Raw genomic sequence first — 18932 nt, forward strand, 5'->3', positions numbered from 1 at the left:
TAATGTACAAAACAACTATACATTGTAATTTCTACTTATAAATTGTAAAGTCAACATACATGTACATGCAATTCAGGCATGTCATTTTTTTCATCTCAAACTGGAAAGTACGACAAATCATACCATCTATTTGAGTTTGTCTCAGATGGTAGAAACAATATATATTTCACCACAACATGTACAATGTATTACTAACGCAATAATTACAGTTATTTGGGTAGCACTCTGTGATTAAAGTGAAGTACCACTCCAGAAAATATAGGAATTTTCATAAACTATGGGTTCTGGAGAGTCATTTCATAATTTTACATCACCTACAATTACTTGTGATTTCAGAGAAATATCAAGTTAATCTTGTGCCTTTATAGGGTATCTTTGCTGTGTGCCATTGCATCATGGGAGTCAGCACACAAATGATTATTCATGGTTGAACAATGAATATGCATAGCTCCTAAGTGCTTCACTATAAAATATCTCTCATGAATATGGAGGAAGTTGAGTATGGTAGGTTGTTCTTAAATACAATTTTACATCCACTTCCTGCTTCATACTTCGTTCTATAAACTATCAAAATGTCTAATAATCAGTGTGCCCTCTAAGCCAATTTGACACTCCACTGATGCACACAATTTCTAGTGACGCACCAAAATTTTGTGTCCCCTATCTCTTATACTATGTGGTGACTCGCAAGAAATGCCAGTTTTTATCATTTTGACTCACAACAACAAAATGTGGCTATCATTAGAGGGCACACTGCTAATGATACTTGTAGAGTCATACATTTCATTCATATTAAACTGTCATATTTTTATAGCTTTTTAGTCTATGAGCACTCCTTGTAAACTAACTCTCACACAGTAACCGTCTGTTACGCAGCAAGGTTATCAACCTCCCTAGAGCAATACGCATGTCTACAAAAGAAAGCAACATCTGTCATCCTATTTCATCACAACTTTATTAATCTACTATTATTTAATCAATCTAATTTTTATTTGACAGTTAGCAGTCAAACGGGAGTAGAATGTATTCCTAGGACAGGAGTGATATAATTAAGGAATTGATAGTAGTTGGAGATCATATTATTTTAATATATCTAACTGTATTCTTACTACATGTTGGTTTGAATCGAAGGGTCTACCTCAGAGGTGGCTTTCAAAGAAGACCGTGGGGTGCGCCTTGGACAGTGCCATAAAGGAGGCTGTGGAATGTCTTCCTAGGACAGGAATGATGTAATTAAGGAATTGGTAGTAGTTGGGGATCATATATACTAGTTAATATATCTAGCTGTTTTCCTCACAAGGTTAGATTGAAGTGTCAACCTCAGAGGAGGCTTTCAAAGAAGTAGGTGCAGTGCGGTGCATCTTTGATGGTGCCATAGAAGCGGTTGTGGTTTACGACAATGAGAAGACATCTCTTAAACTTATCAAATTTAACACATGAAGTTATGATATCTTGTCATTATCGACTGTAATTGAGTACAATTTTTTTTAATCTTTGAATATTTTCACACCTAAAGTGGGATTTTTCAAGAAATCTAACATATTCAAATTGTCTTTTTAATAGATATGCCATGAAACGACTTACTGATTGAGTCATTATCAGCTTTTTACAATTCTCTACTATAGAAATGGTGCAATATGAAATCATTATAATGGAGTACAACTTCTCAAGTTATGGTAGAAAGACCAATTTTGGCTATTTGACCTTGAAAATCTTAGTCAAGGTCATACATTGTACATGTAAATGCCATTTTGTAATAATGATCAAAGGTCACAAATTGAAATGACAAGCATATGCACCCTATAGTGTTTGATATTTATGCAAGGTTTGGTTCCAATTGAGTCACGGATGTCAGAGATATGGTTCACCATGGACGAACAGACGGACGGACGGACGGACGGACGGACAGGGGGTGTCATTCCTGTAGTCCCCTTTGGATTGTGCCTGTTGGTGGGCTAATAATATACTAGATTGTAACCTGCATTTAATACCACTTCACACTGGTTTTTCTATTGAATACCAATGCTCATGAACAATGAGTAAACATCACTCTTTTGGGGCTAGGGAGAACCCTGCATTATATTTTGTGTCTGAAGGCCCATGGCAGGAACCGACAGAGTTTTTTAGTTCATCATAAAGCATGTATGATTCACACAAGATCAAATCATTTGCAAAGACTTCAAGTGTTAAATCTGAACTATGATTCATTAAAGTTTCCCCTCAGCTTGAGGCAGTTTCCAAGGCAGATACATGTATATATACTAAAGGGTAAAAGCTGATAATTCAGTCAACACTGAGAACAACACAAGTCATAACCACTCAAATCATTCCTTTTCTCTGATATTCATTTGTCCTTGATACCTTTTTCAAGAGATAGGGTGCTTCAACATTGAGTCTACATCGCCTTTCAACAGTATGAATAGCTCCATCATCACTTTTGTATTCCGATAAAATGTCACTTCCAAGAAAGATGGGAATCATCTTACAAGTTGGAAACCTCTTCTCGTATGCCTGTTAATAGAGAACAATAAATAGTACAATTAGTTTGATTTATAACGTCCATTCAAACTGTCATGTTTGACCGTACCAATTTGTATGTCACAAAATCTGTTTTCAAGAGAGAATACTTTGCCTCTTCAAACATCCTTCATCATATAATAATTGTACTTATTTAAATAAGAACATGATATTCTGTTGGAAAGCTTAGATATATCAAACATTCCTCCGTCAGATAATTTATTGTACAAAATTTGAATATGATGAATGTGTTGGAACATTTTGCCCTATCACACATCACTTCATAATCATATTATCGACATGTATATAAATTGTACCAATTCAAATGTGATGAATGTGTTGGAACATTTTGCCAAATCACACATCACTTCATAATCATATTATCGACATGTATATAAATTGTACCAATTTGAATGTGATCAATCTGTTGGAACATTTTGCCAAATCATACATCCCTTCTTATTATTGAAATTACACAAATTTGAATTATGATGAATCTTTTGGAACACTGTCATTAAGCCATATTAAACATGATCCCTTCATCATATTCAATCAAATTGTACCAATATGAATGTGATAAATCTGTTAGAAACAATATATTGTCAAATCATACATCCCTTCATATTATTTAAATTGTACAAATTTGCATATAATAAGTACATGTATGTTGAATGGTCAAGACATACTAAACATCCCTCCATCATATTTACATTGTACTAATTTGAATATGATATACATGTATCTGTTAGTGTTACAAAATGTAGAACATTTTGCCAAAATCCCACATCCCCTTCATGTTATTTAAAATGTACCAATTTTATAAATATGATAAATCTGTTAAAAAGATTATTTTGCCATATCAAACATCCTTCATTAAATTTCAAATACGCAATGTTATTTTTTTTTAACCACAATTGAATCTATATATTGAATTCAATGTAAACACTATATCATTTCATCATATCTACATGTCATTTATTTGTATACCCAACAAAATCCAAACACTTGATATTTTTAATTTATTCATGTAAATCTGTTTCCAAAACAGTTTTAACAAATATGACCAATCTGCCTACTGTTTGATAGAATACTATTGACTTGCCTGGAGGAATCCATGTCAATAGGGGTTTTGAGTTTGTTATTTTCTCATGGGGAAATCAAAATTCAAAATCTTCTTCATGTGCCTGGATTCTAGGGTAACTAGTCAAGGAAATACAGTCATGTAGTACTACATGTACACTAAAATAGTGTCTTGACAATTAGATGTTATTCCCAATATTTTCTTTGTTCAGCCAAAAAAATATGAGTGACTTAAGGGGCCTTTGTCGCTATGAGTTTCTAGACAAGTAGTGACAACCCTTTATAGGTCACAAGTACTTTCTGGCTAAATGAAGAAAAATATTGGCGAATAATAATTACATATACACCAGAGCTACAGTAATACCAAAGAAAATTGGGGAAAGTAATGGCAATTTTGAACGTTTTTACTCATATTTTGGACACAGCAGAACCAGTGATGTAGACGCACGTTATTGTGACAGAACGACCAGAGTATATACAATGTATTCCATATTTTTTGTTAAACTTGGCTCATGTATGGTATACATGTCATTTCTGATGTATGTATTTTGTAGCATAACAAAACTATTTTTATAGTCCCATATGAATTTGTTATAAAGCGGTTATATTGGTAATATCATATTATGATGTCAAAGGTCAACTTTCACCTCAAGCTATATTACTCATGATACTGGCATACACTATGAATATCATATTATTGATATCAAAAGGTCAACTACCACCTGAAGCTGCATAATTCATGATACTGGCATATACTGTGATGCTATGAATATCACTTAGAATATCATATTATGATTGAATATGATGTCACAGTTCAACTACTGCACATTCAGCTATAAATGTATACATGTACATTGTATATTATATAGGCATGGTCTTGTTGCTAGGCATGTTTGCATACATTTTTGAATGTTTATTCACCTGCCTACCCACACATGTTTTTATATGTGCAATACACACCATTGTTTGACTGTTGCTATGGGCATGGTCTTGTTGCTAGGCATGTTTGCATACATTTTTGAATGTTTATTCACCTGCCTACCCACACATGTTTTTATATGTGCAATACACACCATTGTTTGACTGTTGCTATGGGCATGGTCTTGTTGCTAGGCATGTTTGCATACATTTTTGAATGTCTATTCACTTGCCTCCCCACTCTTGTTTTTATCTTTGCAATATACATCATTTGACTGTTGCTAAGAGGCACATTTTTGTGCAGTTAATGAATTTTAAAAAGAATACTTCTAGTTTGTACAGTCGTAAGAGAGTCAAGAAGTGACAGACAGCAAACATACATGTACATGTATGTTTTAGCTTTTCAGTGACTACATTGTAAACCTATCCAATTCAAGATGTCAGACATACAAATGTACATGAAAATTTGTTATTCCCATTAAATCAAATACCGAAACATTAGTTATAACTACCATAAATTAATACTACATTGTAATTACACGTAGACTACATTAAACTGCATTAGTTCACACCACATGTACAATCACACAATGTGCTAGTAGACACTTTCATAACAGTCATGAAAAATTCATGACTGAGTAATTCATTTGGAATACATGTAAGTCGACTGTAGTTCATTTCACATAAATTCAACCACTTGAAATGTAAAAGTATATTATTTTACAAGAGTATTAAAGCCACATATTTTGTACATTGTACATGTAATAAAATCTAGTGACATTTCTATTACATCTTATGATTTCCCAATGTTATGTGAGACAATTCACTATCTGAACATGATAAATTTATGTGAGGCTACATGTCAGTACATTATGAATATTGTAAATTCACTCAGGTATTTGAAGTACATGTATAATCTGCATGCAATATCATTCCCTTTATGGTATTGCCAGTGAGTGGTTTGTCATATAATTTGATTTGCATTTATAAAGACAGCAAGGGACCTGGAAAAGCTTTCGGAATGGAGGGCATTCCAGGGTTGATTTTCATCCTGTAGAGATGTACTGTAATCGTGAATAGGAATGTGGGTACATTGTCAAATGTTCTCAAGTATTATTAAATTTTGCACATCTTTCTAATCACTTAGTAAAAATATACTTGTTTGTAATTTCACCTTTTTTGTCGGAAATTCCGTAAGGAAAATTAAATAACAGTGACTTATTTGTACGACTTGGCAAGCTGGAGGTTGACTTGTCCTACATTGTACATGTACAATTTGTCAATATGTAGTGAAATCAATTTTGCATGTCTTGTTCTTCAGGAAATACATGTAAGTATCGGTGCATGGAGTTTTTTGATTAAATGTACTAAATTTAGATGTGCTCCTACTTTCACTTCATATGGAATACATACAATGTAACACTTAACAACAAATTAACATAACTTGGCAGACCCAAGGTGAAGGTACACATGCATTGTTACATATTACAAAATTAAGTATTGTACATGTACATGTAATGATGTATGTCTTACGCACTAAAGAGTGTGAGTACATGTACAGGTGTGTATGTACATGTAGGTTTTACTAATGGACTAATTTCCTACATGTATGAAATATTAGCGAAAATTTTTGTTACATAACTTATATGTTTGCCGTAAGTTTTTACTAATAGACTAATTTCCTATTTTCACTTCATATGAAATATTACTATTATTAGTGAAAAATTGGCATACATATAACTTGGAGATTATGATACTTTTGGGTCACAGTTTTTTAATACATGGTAATCATGTACATTTTGTACATGTAGAAGTAAATTTTGAAAGCATGCCACACGGTATGAATATATGTACAATACTTTTTAAAAAACTACATGTATTTATTCCTTTTCTTTATTCATATCAAATTTCAGCGCTAAAATTCTTCCTTCTAATTTCAGAGGTACATGTATGTGAGAAGTAGTTGGGAAGAACACATGCAGGAAAATTCCATCAGTCGATCGAAAAGAAGTAATAATTGAGAAACAAGATTGAGTTTTATGACTGCTGCACATGTAACTCATTTCCAGTTGAAATCAAAATGTAGCCAGCACACCAGTTAACACAAATGTCATATAAGATGTATGTACCGATATACAGTTACATGTTACTCCATCGATCTAAAGCATTTCGTATTCCTTGCATGTCGCCTAGGAATTCAGAATTTTGATAGCATTTTACCAACTCTGAAATGAATCACTCTGGACAGACTGTTTTATCAAGAAATATTGACAAATTCAATAAAATTGTATTTTATAGGAATACCATCAATCTTGGTATGTACACGTACATGTATGTATGCTGAACCAGTTATTATGATGTAATAAATAATAAGCGGAGATAAAACTACATTATGGGAAAAAAATTATATCACTATTAATTATTATTATATTATTTCTATATACAGTACAGTATACATGTATGTACTACACATTAACAGAGAAACCATCAAACCTAAGTCCTCTCTGACTTTCAAAAAATACCATTTCATTTTTTAAAAGAAATAAAAGTATTCATGTACCGTACATGTACAAATGTAGCTATACTAGTGTCATAAATATAAGGAAGTTGAATCACAGTAATAATGTTGTGTTGCCCTTTTTATGACGTGTACCTTTTCTACAAACACTCCAAAAATGAAATGAATACTTGGGGGGGGGGGGGGGGGGGGGGTGGTGGCAGAAATTGGATGATGGTCAATTGAAATGTTTCTTTTGTTGCCTGTTAATTAAAATAGAATGCATCTTAGGGTCCAATTTTCCCTGGAAATTGAATTTTTTTTCAAATCTCTCCAAATTTGGAGATACGAAAGAGTAATGAAAGACTATCCCTGGTCCTTGTGAAACAAAAAAAAATTGTGGGTTCACCATCTTGTTTTCAAGGAAATCAACAATTTATTATTTTACCTACATGTAAGTTAGAGTTAACACAGTATTTAGCAGCTATTATTAGATTCTAAAATGGCTTAATTCTGATAGCAATGCGACATCTATGCTACATGCTAACTCCTAGTCTCGGTTACCCAGCTTCCCGCTGCTGGGGGCTCTGCCTACGAGACCACCCCAAATGAAAGTCTAGGGAAACCATGAAATTACATGTATTTTGCTGGACTTTCAGTGAGAATACAATGTACATGTATGTAGGTTCCAGTTTGTTGACCAAAGTAACAGATACAATTTCCGATGGTGATACTGCTGCACAACACGATGGTGTATCTTACACTAACAGTCTTCAATTCACAACCATAACTTGTTATGAACAAAACAAATGTCACCAAATATGACAATTTCACATTCTTTCAAATATACATGTGTACACTCTTATTTAGTTTTCTACATTGTACATGAACACTGTGTGTACATGTACATGTATACACATCATGCATATTTAACATGAATGACTTGTGTCTAATTTCCGGACTCTGATGTTACCCGAGTCAAACCTTTATTTCATCAATTTACAAATGTACGAAACAAATAGCCACATAAAGGGAACATTTGCAAGTCAAAGTAGCCTCGTTTGATATGCAATTTATACAAGACAGCTTTCCAATTTTAGAAGTGGAGTTCTCATTATTTTTGTTGCCATACATAGCAGTATACATTTATATTCCTGTCTACTGTTAACTAAAGCTAAAGAGGTATTAGTACCATCTTTAAGACACTATCGCAATGTCCATCTAAATATCACTGTCATTGACTTAGAACTCTGAACTCATTTTAACTTTGAAATCTAGTTTATTTTTTTCCCATCAACATTGAGTCCACTAAGGTCAGTTCTCTTTGACACTGCCATACATGTACATGTACATGTTTATTGTACATATGAACAAGAATCTCATTTTTTTTTAGATTGATGACAAGCGTTTCTGCACAAAATATACGCTTTCAATACTAGAGGGAATAGTCTGTATTATTGGAAAAATCCAATACCATTAACACCAAACCTTCTTTCAACAAACTGAGTGGTATTGATTTTTCTAATTCTAACTCAATACATTTTAGTGAAACAGTTCTTGTGCCTGAATTGAGTAGAAATGTCAATTCCATCAGTTATCCAGTTTCCTCATCACTGTTTCCACTATATACAGCAGTCTTCACTAGCTTTTCTTTTAAAAATATAAGTATTTTATTTTTGTGCTGGCACTGAAATAAGGCCTAGAAAAGACATTGTTTGGTTCTGGTTACCTAACCCTACCCAGTTTTTCACGCCAATCCTAAACTTACATTGTATTTTTTACATTTTCGAGAAAAAAAATAATAAAATCACGAAAATTTAAAGTCTCGCAAGAAATAGTGGATGCAGAAACTGACATTAACTTCTGTAATGGCTGTACATCTGATGAGAAGAAACCAATAACACTGGGAGACAATATGGAAAACAACGGAAAACATTTATAACTATACATTGTATGTACCTGAACTAGAGACTCACATATGAAAACAAATATATACATAAACCAGATGTAAACAGAATGTCTTCCGTAAGGGCAAAGTTTTGAGATTGTCGTTACAATACAACAGAACATATGTAATAACTTATTTTTTCTCATTGATTGCTATTTGCTCATTGCTGTTAGTGATCTCCTGGCCAACCACAACATGTACTGTGACATTTGTTGAGAATGTTAAAAAAAATAATAAGCGCATCGTCTTACCACTTTAGACAACATTTCCTGACAAGAAACTATTTTTTCCTTTTTAGTGGCCTACATGTATGTATGCCAATAATTTATTAAAACTAAAAGCTACATCAATAATATTTTCAGGACAAGTGCGCTTTGATATCGCAAATGCATGTATCAAATTATATTGAATTTGAAATGTGCATTCTTGAGATATAGCCTAATTACCGAAAACCATTAATTATGTAAATTTCTCGTTAATATTCTTGGGATGTTTACCGAAACCTAATCAGTTCTTGTCACTACCCTACAGAACACATGGAATAAATTTCGTTTGAATTGAGCCAGTCGTGTTTTAGCAAATGGTGATAAAGTCGCACCACTTTAGAAAACATTTCCTGACGAGAAACTATTTGTTTTCTTTTTTATGGCCAATCAAATATATGCCAATAACTTATTAAAACTAAAAGCTACATTAGTAATATTTTCAGGACAGGTGCACTTTGGTATCGCAAATGTGTGTACCAAGTTATAATGAATTTGAAGAATGCATTCTTGAGATATAGCCTAATTACTGAAAATCATTAATTACATAAATTGCTCATTAATATTCACAGGATTTTTACCAAAACCTAATCAAGTCTTGCCATTACCCTATGGAATACGCCTTCAACATTTTGTTTGAATTGAGCAAGCCGTTATGGAGAAAATGATGACACAGACAGACAGACACACAGACACACAGACACACGGACATACAGACTTCCACCCATAAATATATCTCTTCCTTACGGAAGAAAAAATAAAATAAAAAATCTACCTACCCTACATGTACCTATTCTAAGATTGAACGTAATCGGAACCATACAATTTTTTTTTAGCCCTAAGTTACACATAATGAAGACATTTATCATTCTTTTCAGATTTTGTGTTGGTAATATACAGCTTATACAATTGGCAAATGGAGAAAACCATTTGGTGATGCTGAAATATGAAAAAATATAATGTGTACATGTAGTTTTAGGTAAAAATTTCTATTTTAAAGTGTGAATATTATGAATACATTTTGTATTATCTTGTTATGCTACATGTACATGTAAAGTCATATTTGTGCAAAATAATAATCAGGACACTTTTGAAACTTAATGTGGGAAATAAGATGTCGATCAATCATCAAGTGATAAATTTAAATGGCAACTTAAATTTTTTTTAAAATTGACAAAAGATATTAAACATGTGTATACAGGGGGATTAATTCCAATCACACAAATAATATTAAATATATTCCATATTTAATAAATCCATATATGCATACATGTGGATGAATTCCAATCACAAAATTATGAAATATATTCCATATTTCATAAATCCATACATGTGTATACTACATGTACAATGTACTAGTATGTGGATGAATTCTAATCACATCAATATGAAATATATTCCATATTTCATAAATCCATATATGTGTATACTACATGTACAATGTACTAGTAATAGTAGTATGTGGATGAATTCTAATCACATAAATATGAAATATATTCCATATTTCATAAATCCATATATGTGTATACTACATGTACAATGTACTAGTATGTGGATGAATTCTAATCACATAAATATGAAATATATTCCATATTTCATAAATCCATATATGTGTATACTACATGTACAATGTACTAGTATGTGGATGAATTCTAATCACATAAATATGAAATATATTCCATATTTCATAAATCCATATATGTGTATACTACATGTACAATGTACTAGTATGTGGATGAATTCCAATCACATAAATATGAAATATATTCCATATTTCATAAATCCATATATGTGTATACTACATGTACAATGTACTAGTATGTGGATGAATTCCAATCACATAAATATGAAATATATTCCATATTTCATAAATCCATATATGTGTATACATGTTGTATGTGGATGAATTCCAATCACATAAATATGAAATACATTCCATATTTCATAAATCCATATATGTGTATACTACATGTACAATGTACTAGTATGTGGATGAATTCTAATCACATAAGCCACAGGATACAAATCAGGATTCTCCCTGCTACATTGTCATTTGTAATTCCATCATTTCAGGATACACATCTGGCATATCTAAAATTCCCAGTTTACCAAATGTATCAATTACTTCCTAAGCAGCCTATTTCACACAATTCCCAGTCTAGCAAAAGTGTCAATTACATCCTAGGCAACGTATTTCACACATAAATTTCAAAACATGTGGGTCATACATATTAAAAGGTAACTATAATATAGATAAAACACAGCATGCATTCCCCTTTTGTAACCCTAGCTCTTCAATTTAATGTAGAATATGAAAGTACGCAAGACCTATTTTATTTTTGATTGGTTATTTAAAGGTACATTATAACACTTACAGTTATTTATAATAAATGTATCTTTCTTTGTTAAAGGTTTGATATTTCACTTTCCTGCAACTTTTTTTATACTGGAGACTGCCTGGCTAGGTAAATATTTCACACATTATTTATCAAACACCTAACACCATTAAATTTCATGTTCTTGAAGTATGAGGACACATTTGCTATTATTAGCAGCTTGTGGTCGTAAATTTTTAAAAAGAGATGAAACACAGGCAGGGATATAACAGCAGATGTTCAACGTTTACCTACACAAACTCATAGCAATCATTTCATGTCAGTGCTGAGCTCCTTCCTCATTAGTATTCAATACACAACGCAAATTGTTACTAATTCTGGCCGACAAATATTTGATGGTAATATCACCTATAAAGTCACACGGTATGTGACATTGCAGTTTCAATGTCACTATTAAGAGTGCAACTTCAAGGTATATACGTGCTGTGGATAATATGACACAGTCATTATGTAAACACGCTGTGACGTAGGTGGTGACATTTTACTGTGAAGAAATGTATTGATCCACAACACCATTATATTTCAGAAATACACTTAATACCCACAATAACTCAATTACTTCATCTTTTCATTGATGTAAAATTTTGACTTAGTAATTATAATAATTATCAAAATATTACATTAATTCATCTACGTCAGATATTAAATTAATCTGAAAAAATACCAGTATTTATATACATATGCATATATATAGTATAAATACCTGGAAAATTGGGAAACACCATTTAATACAATTTAATAAAATTAATATTATATGATCAAAATATTTAGAAAAACTGTTAATGTCATATATGTTAACTCAAATATACATACGATATATTGATATATTATTGATATCAATCCAAATGTATCAAAATAATATTAATATCTGTCATACAAATACCATTTTGTAAATTATGCAAATTACATATCTTATTCACATGAGAAACACAAACTCGATGGCCACTGCCATTTCACAACTCTGTTGCACGTCAAATTTATGTGTATGAAATTGCCAGATAATTTTATCATTTCTTTATCAATAAGTCCTCACTTACATGAATCTATCAATGTATCATATACAAAATTCATATTTCTATGAATAAGTGTATACTTCTTTTCTACCTGAGTGAAAGGTTCGTTAGTCATCAAATGTCATCAAAATTACTTTCACAGTATGACAATGACATTGACAAGTACAATCATTTGACCGAGGTAGTTGAAATCTAAATTACATTTGTCATGTATTCATGAGAGCCACACAATGGATATATACTTTCACTGTGATACAGCACATATACATGTTATTACATATGATAAAAATAGTGCCAATGGCATTGTAGCACAACTGCATTTGGCTGTTGATATAATAGGCATGGTCTTGCTGCTAGGCATATTTGTATATATACATTTGTATATTATTCGATATGATAAAAACATGTAAATATTGCTACCAGCATCTGAGTAGAGACATCATGGTTTACAAGTGGCCATTTCGAACTTGAACCCATCAATTTTATAATCTATGTCAGCTTTTTTGTATATTCTCAATCTTACTTAGTGAAGAGACAGAGTAATCATGATATACATGTAGTCAGAACCTATCTTTAATTTTCAAGGGTATCTAATCCATGTAGTAAAGTGTGGAAATATACCTTGCGATATTTGTTTTCTCTGGGAGCACATAAAATCTCACTAGCCCACTTTGGAGATGAGGATATTAAAACGATGTTTAAAAGCAGTTGTTCAAAAAAGCTATAGAAAAAGTTGGGCTAGAACAAACGGGTGACTCCATCTCCATACTACTATACGATCCCTGATAACACTAACACAATGACCCAGGATTGAAACACAGTCTTTTAACCCAACTTAAATTAAATATTCAAGGGTTTCTCAATGTGTACATTGTATACAGTGTATTTCATCAAAGTCTGTGTAAAAGGGCAGGTTACTGAATATATATATATATACATATGTACCATGTGAACAGACGATATAATCAATCCGTGACTCCACTGCATATCAGAACAATAGGTGAGCTGTATATATAGTACACTTGTTTGCTCTTCTATTCTAAGGACACCTACATGTGTAGCCTAGAGTCAAGCCATGTGGGGATTTTAAAATATCGTCTCCCTACATGACTATCATCTTCCTGTGGCGAGATGAGTCAAAACCAAAATGATTTGACTCTACCAGGACACCAACCAACATTTCAAAATAAATTTACAACTGGTGAAAACGATATAACACCTGATTTTAATATAACTAAAGCATTTGAGAGAATATATTTGCATTAATTAAAACAGTGGCAAATATATTTACAAAGGGTGAGTATACATGTATATGGTTGCGAGTGTGAACATATTTCAATCGGGTGATTTGACCAAATCTACAGCTCAACTCTATAATTCCATATACTGATATAGCATATCACATGTACACTGTAATAGGAATGTCTCTCAAAGAAAAGACAATGCTGGACATTTAGTAATCATATGGCACAACCAGGGGATTTAAAGTGGTATATTATAAATAGGTATTACCATTCTGAAAACACTCTGTTAATACATGTACTATTAGGAGTCTCCTAATACATCCATGGTTAATGGAATCTTGGCTCCATTCCTACATGTACCCTGTCATTTGACTGCATGGTAAATCAGTTAATCAAATAACACCATACTTCCAATATTTATCACCCAATTAAGACTGATGGACTAAGCAAAGTGGTATTAGTTTAGCCTGAAAGCTCCAGCCACTCTTTCCGCCATGTGTAAATGTATGTAAATAAGTCTCTATTAGATTATCAAGAAAATTTTCACCACTCTAAAAAATTAAAACATCTTCTAAATCCACGGTAATCTTTGTGTACTTAAATATTTTTAAAATGGCCACGTGGATAAAGATTTGTTATTTCTTTTGGATTTTTAATGTAATTGATAAAACTATATCATGGCTTCCTACTAACTTGAAAATCAATGTGAAACACCATTGATGAAGTCTGTGTTTGTCACTTTATACATTGGAAAAAGCTTCTTTTTTTTCCTTTTTTTATGGCCACTTTAGTATTTGAAACAAAATGAATATTAATTTTTGTTTCTGTAGTAAGTTTTTTAATATAATAATTTAGTAAAACTACAAAGGTAACAGACTATGAAAATATTTATTTTTGTAAAACATCTCTAACTCTACCTCTCAATCCAAAATTGTTACCCACATTGCATCCCTGCTCTTGAAACTGACAACATTGATCAATACATGTACAATGCTAAAATTCAGTTTACGTCTAACTTTTCATGTATACTGGTTTACTTCACCTAACTTGACAAAAAGGAACAAAAAATCCAATTTGAAGCTTGCACCTGTTTTGTTTTAAATACTAAAATCGATAATGATAACATTAATTGATTCGGTGTTGATGACAGAACTTTGGAGATTTTCCAGTTAATAAAAGTGGCAATATATATATATATATATATATATATATATAGAGAGAGAGAGAGAGAGAGAGAGAGAGAGAGAGAGAGAGAGAGAGAGAGAGAGAGGAAGTAAAGATGAGAGAGAGAGAGAGAGAGAGAGAGAGAGAGAGAGAGAGAGAGAGAGAGAGAGAGAGAGAGAGAGAGAGAGAGAGAGAGAGAGAGAGAGAGAGAGAGAGAGAGAGAGAGAGGAAGTAAAGGTACATAATGTGATGTACCCTATTATAAAAGTAAAGTATTTACATCTACATGTATACTAAACTATAAATAGTACATGATAGTGGGTAGTGAATTCCAAGGCTATCTCTGTCATCATGGTAAAATCTCGTTTGACGCACATACACACAACATGTGTTACAATGTGTGGCTGACACTTCAAAACGTCATTATTATGCACTAACAGCAGTACAGTGATCATTATTGTGTAGGTGTTGCTATTTTGAGTGCAATTCCAAAAGTATTTCTATGGAAAACTTTGTCAACTTCATCCCAAACCTACAAGTTACATACACATACATGTTATACAAATTGTATATTACATACAAAAAGTACAATGTACATGCACTTCCTACTTTTACTTCAACTGTCACTTTCTGAGTTTCATTTGGGAAGTGAGACAACTTTTTCTTTTATCACAACCTTAAAAACCCTTTGTAGCTATGACTGGATCAGGCGCTATGTTTTTTTCAATCTTTGTTCGCATTTTCTCAGCATGTATGATTCATCAGTGCAATGTACAGTGTACATTGTAGTTGCAATGTACTACTACTTGATTCATGACTATTTACATACAGACATCATGTCAGTGCACATCAACGATCGGTAATACAACAGGTACTCCCAGTTCTAAGGACTGAACTATTGGCAATAAAGGTTTAGTGCATTAAATTGCAAATGGCAAATATTATCAAAAATTGCCTCAGTTGCTGAGGCTTTCCAATACTCAGAGTTTGTGTGAGTCAATGTAGTCAGTTACAATCATTCACGGAAATGAAAACACATGCATACATGTATAATAAATGTACTACAAGTATTTATCTAGCATGACCAAACCCTAACACTTTTACAGTTATTGTTAAATCTACATGTATCAAATAAACATCATATCTCTTCTACTAAGTTCTAGAATAGCTTCACATTTTTTTTAAAAGTTGCTTCCTTCTTGCATTCACATCTGGAGATCATATCAGTACTGCACAGGATATACCGGTATCTGATTTTAGGTTCCAATGTTACAACATGTTCATGTACAGCCAAGTAAAGTATAAATCCCATATGATTGATTACATCTCAGCCTGACAAAGACCTACTGTACTGTACTACTGTATTTACATTGTAAGTATTTTACAATCCTAATAAATTATATTGTGACTTAACAAACTCACAAATTGTGTCTCCTGACATTGATTTGCAACACATTACATGTACATATGTTATATGACTCATTAGTGCCAGATTTACTTTCGAACTCTTGTATTTGGTAAATGAATGCTACTATGTTTCAAGTTAATTTCACCCCTGATCTACATCCATTCATGTAGGGTCTATGAATTATTCAAATTTAGTATATTCAGAAAAAATATTAAAACCTCTAAGCTAAAAATTAATGATTATTAACAAATCTATACCTTTAAAGTCACCATATAGGTGAGGATTGGGTTGGATTTTTAATTTATAAAACAATTTTATCATGGTGTTGTACTAATTTGATAACAAACCTTTTAATACACTTTTTAGCTTTTTGCAATGTATTGAGAACTTTACAAACACAGACTTGGTCTATTTTGTTTCACATTGATTTTTCAAGTAGGACACCATGATAAAATTGTTTTATAAATTAAAAATCCAAAATAAATACCAAATTCTCATCCATATATCCACTTTAAAGCTAGGCGCCTAACAAAAAATATATATTATAATTATACTACATGACGTAGTTATCCAAAAATGTTCCCAGGGTTACTAGTAAGAAGCCTCAAGGCAACATTTATCAGTTTAGGATTTTGGATCTATTCCAATATATTGGTAAATTACACGAACTATCCCACTGTACTTGGCAATTTTAAAGGGGACCCTAATTAGATGGTGACAGGTGAACCTACATGTATTAAAGTCACATGATGGTAGGAGTCAAACTCCACCACTAAGTGAGTACACATTACACTAAAATGCTCCTCTAGCCTTAAAAAGTTTGTTGACCTGGTCAATACCATACACCTTTCCCATTGATTCAGGAGACATGAGTGTATGATTATTTGAAGACCCCCACATAGAATTCTAGAACGATAACAATAGATCTATTTGCAGTTCTTTGTCATGTAGTAGTGGTGGTGGACTGGAGCTTGGATGACCTAAAAATAAGATTGGCAATGGCATTCTGGATTCTTTATGCATGTCATCACATAAGAAACTGAGTTGAATAAAATTTAAGGTCAAAAAATATCTTGCCAAATTGAAGTGGCTGAATACATCAAAGCTGACTGTTGGCAAATATTATGTAATTCGGTAAGGCCTAATGCAGATTACTGTATATTTCTCATTTTGAAGTGGTAACCAAAACACACATCCTTGTTTAAATTTTGTAAGCATAAATTAATCAAAGTCAATGTCTACAGTTTAGAAAGTTATACACACACACACACGATATAGATAGGTACGTGTACATTCAGTGTAACGCTGGGGCAATACGACTTATTGGAATTATCATAATACACGAAGTCCGAAGTCACCACCCAGTTTTTTTTTCGGTAGAGAAAGTGGTCAGGTGTTATACCATCAAACCAAACGATCGGATAACAACAAATTCTTGGGCATACAAACTTTTCTTGCGGACAGTTTCGTGTTAAAATTAAACATTTGTATATTCTATGCGTTGTATACAAACTAACAAGAAAAGAGTGTGACGCTTTTTTTGTTAAATTCCGACAACAAACAATAATGCTTTTGTCACCTAATCATGTCATTGGACAATACCAGCAGTACACGTTTGTCCCCAAACTCGTAATGCATGTGCAGACATACACGGATCTGAAATCGTGACAAAGCGGATGAAATCACCGACAAAATGACACATTGACACGGTTCCTTGAGACTTCCACATGATAACTTGTTCCGTCTTGCTTCGTTTACTCCTCGCTTCCGGGATAGGCGAACGTACACTTCGGTCACTTGACAAGGACATTGGACAATGACAACACCCCCATTCTACTACTACTCAAGCGTTCGGCCAGATGGACGCCAAGATCAAGTGACAGTACCACCGTTACCAAGGTTAAAAAACATACAATTAAATCAACCTACTTAGCAAAAGGGATAAAACATACATTCTTATATTTGCACGTAATAATTGGAGAGCGGGTAGGCCACACATTATATTATAGACTCCGTAGTTGGCTGGATATATTATATTATCGATACAACTCGAAACTGACATCACCGGAAAAATCGAATTCGATACTCACCGCCATTACAAGTTCGAAGGGGAATTTATATACCCTAACGGGTGATGAATATTTCTGTACCATTTTCCCAGTAAACGTAGTCGACCTCACTTAAAATAACCAACTATTGCCTGGCGAAATGTGCCAATTTTGACAGGTTCGCCAGTCGGCTGTGTATCTCATCTAATCCCTTTCCACCGCACTAAAGCGTATATTATTCTCTGATGCCTCCTTGACATAACCTAACAACTACCCAACTTATTTCTCCATGCGCGCCACTCAGAATATAGTTCCTTTATTTAGATAAGGATATTTGCAATCTTTGCGTTGTTCATTCTTTGATACGCTCCATTTCTTTAAAAAAATCAATTCCACCCCTCAACTGTTATGTATGGTAAAGTATTCGAAATAGTTT

At 32.7% G+C, this 18932-nt stretch overlaps 1 protein-coding gene across 1 annotated transcript in view; it reads right to left on the reverse strand.

The window, feature by feature from the left end:
• Positions 1 to 18702, reverse strand: part of LOC144435118 (SEC14-like protein 1) — a 47349-nt gene extending 28647 nt beyond the window's left edge. Inside the window, exons 1-2 of the mRNA XM_078123679.1 lie at positions 18539 to 18702; positions 2362 to 2511 (exon numbers count right to left, since the gene is read on the reverse strand). Of these exons, the coding sequence (XP_077979805.1) occupies positions 2362 to 2511; positions 18539 to 18601 (213 nt within the window). The 5' untranslated portion in view covers positions 18602 to 18702. The remainder of the gene's footprint in view (positions 1 to 2361; positions 2512 to 18538) is intronic.
• Positions 18703 to 18932: the final 230 nt, after the last annotated feature.

This window comes from Glandiceps talaboti, chromosome 5 (genome assembly GCF_964340395.1).
Source record: "Glandiceps talaboti chromosome 5, keGlaTala1.1, whole genome shotgun sequence".
Classification (NCBI taxonomy): domain Eukaryota; kingdom Metazoa; phylum Hemichordata; class Enteropneusta; family Spengelidae; genus Glandiceps; species Glandiceps talaboti.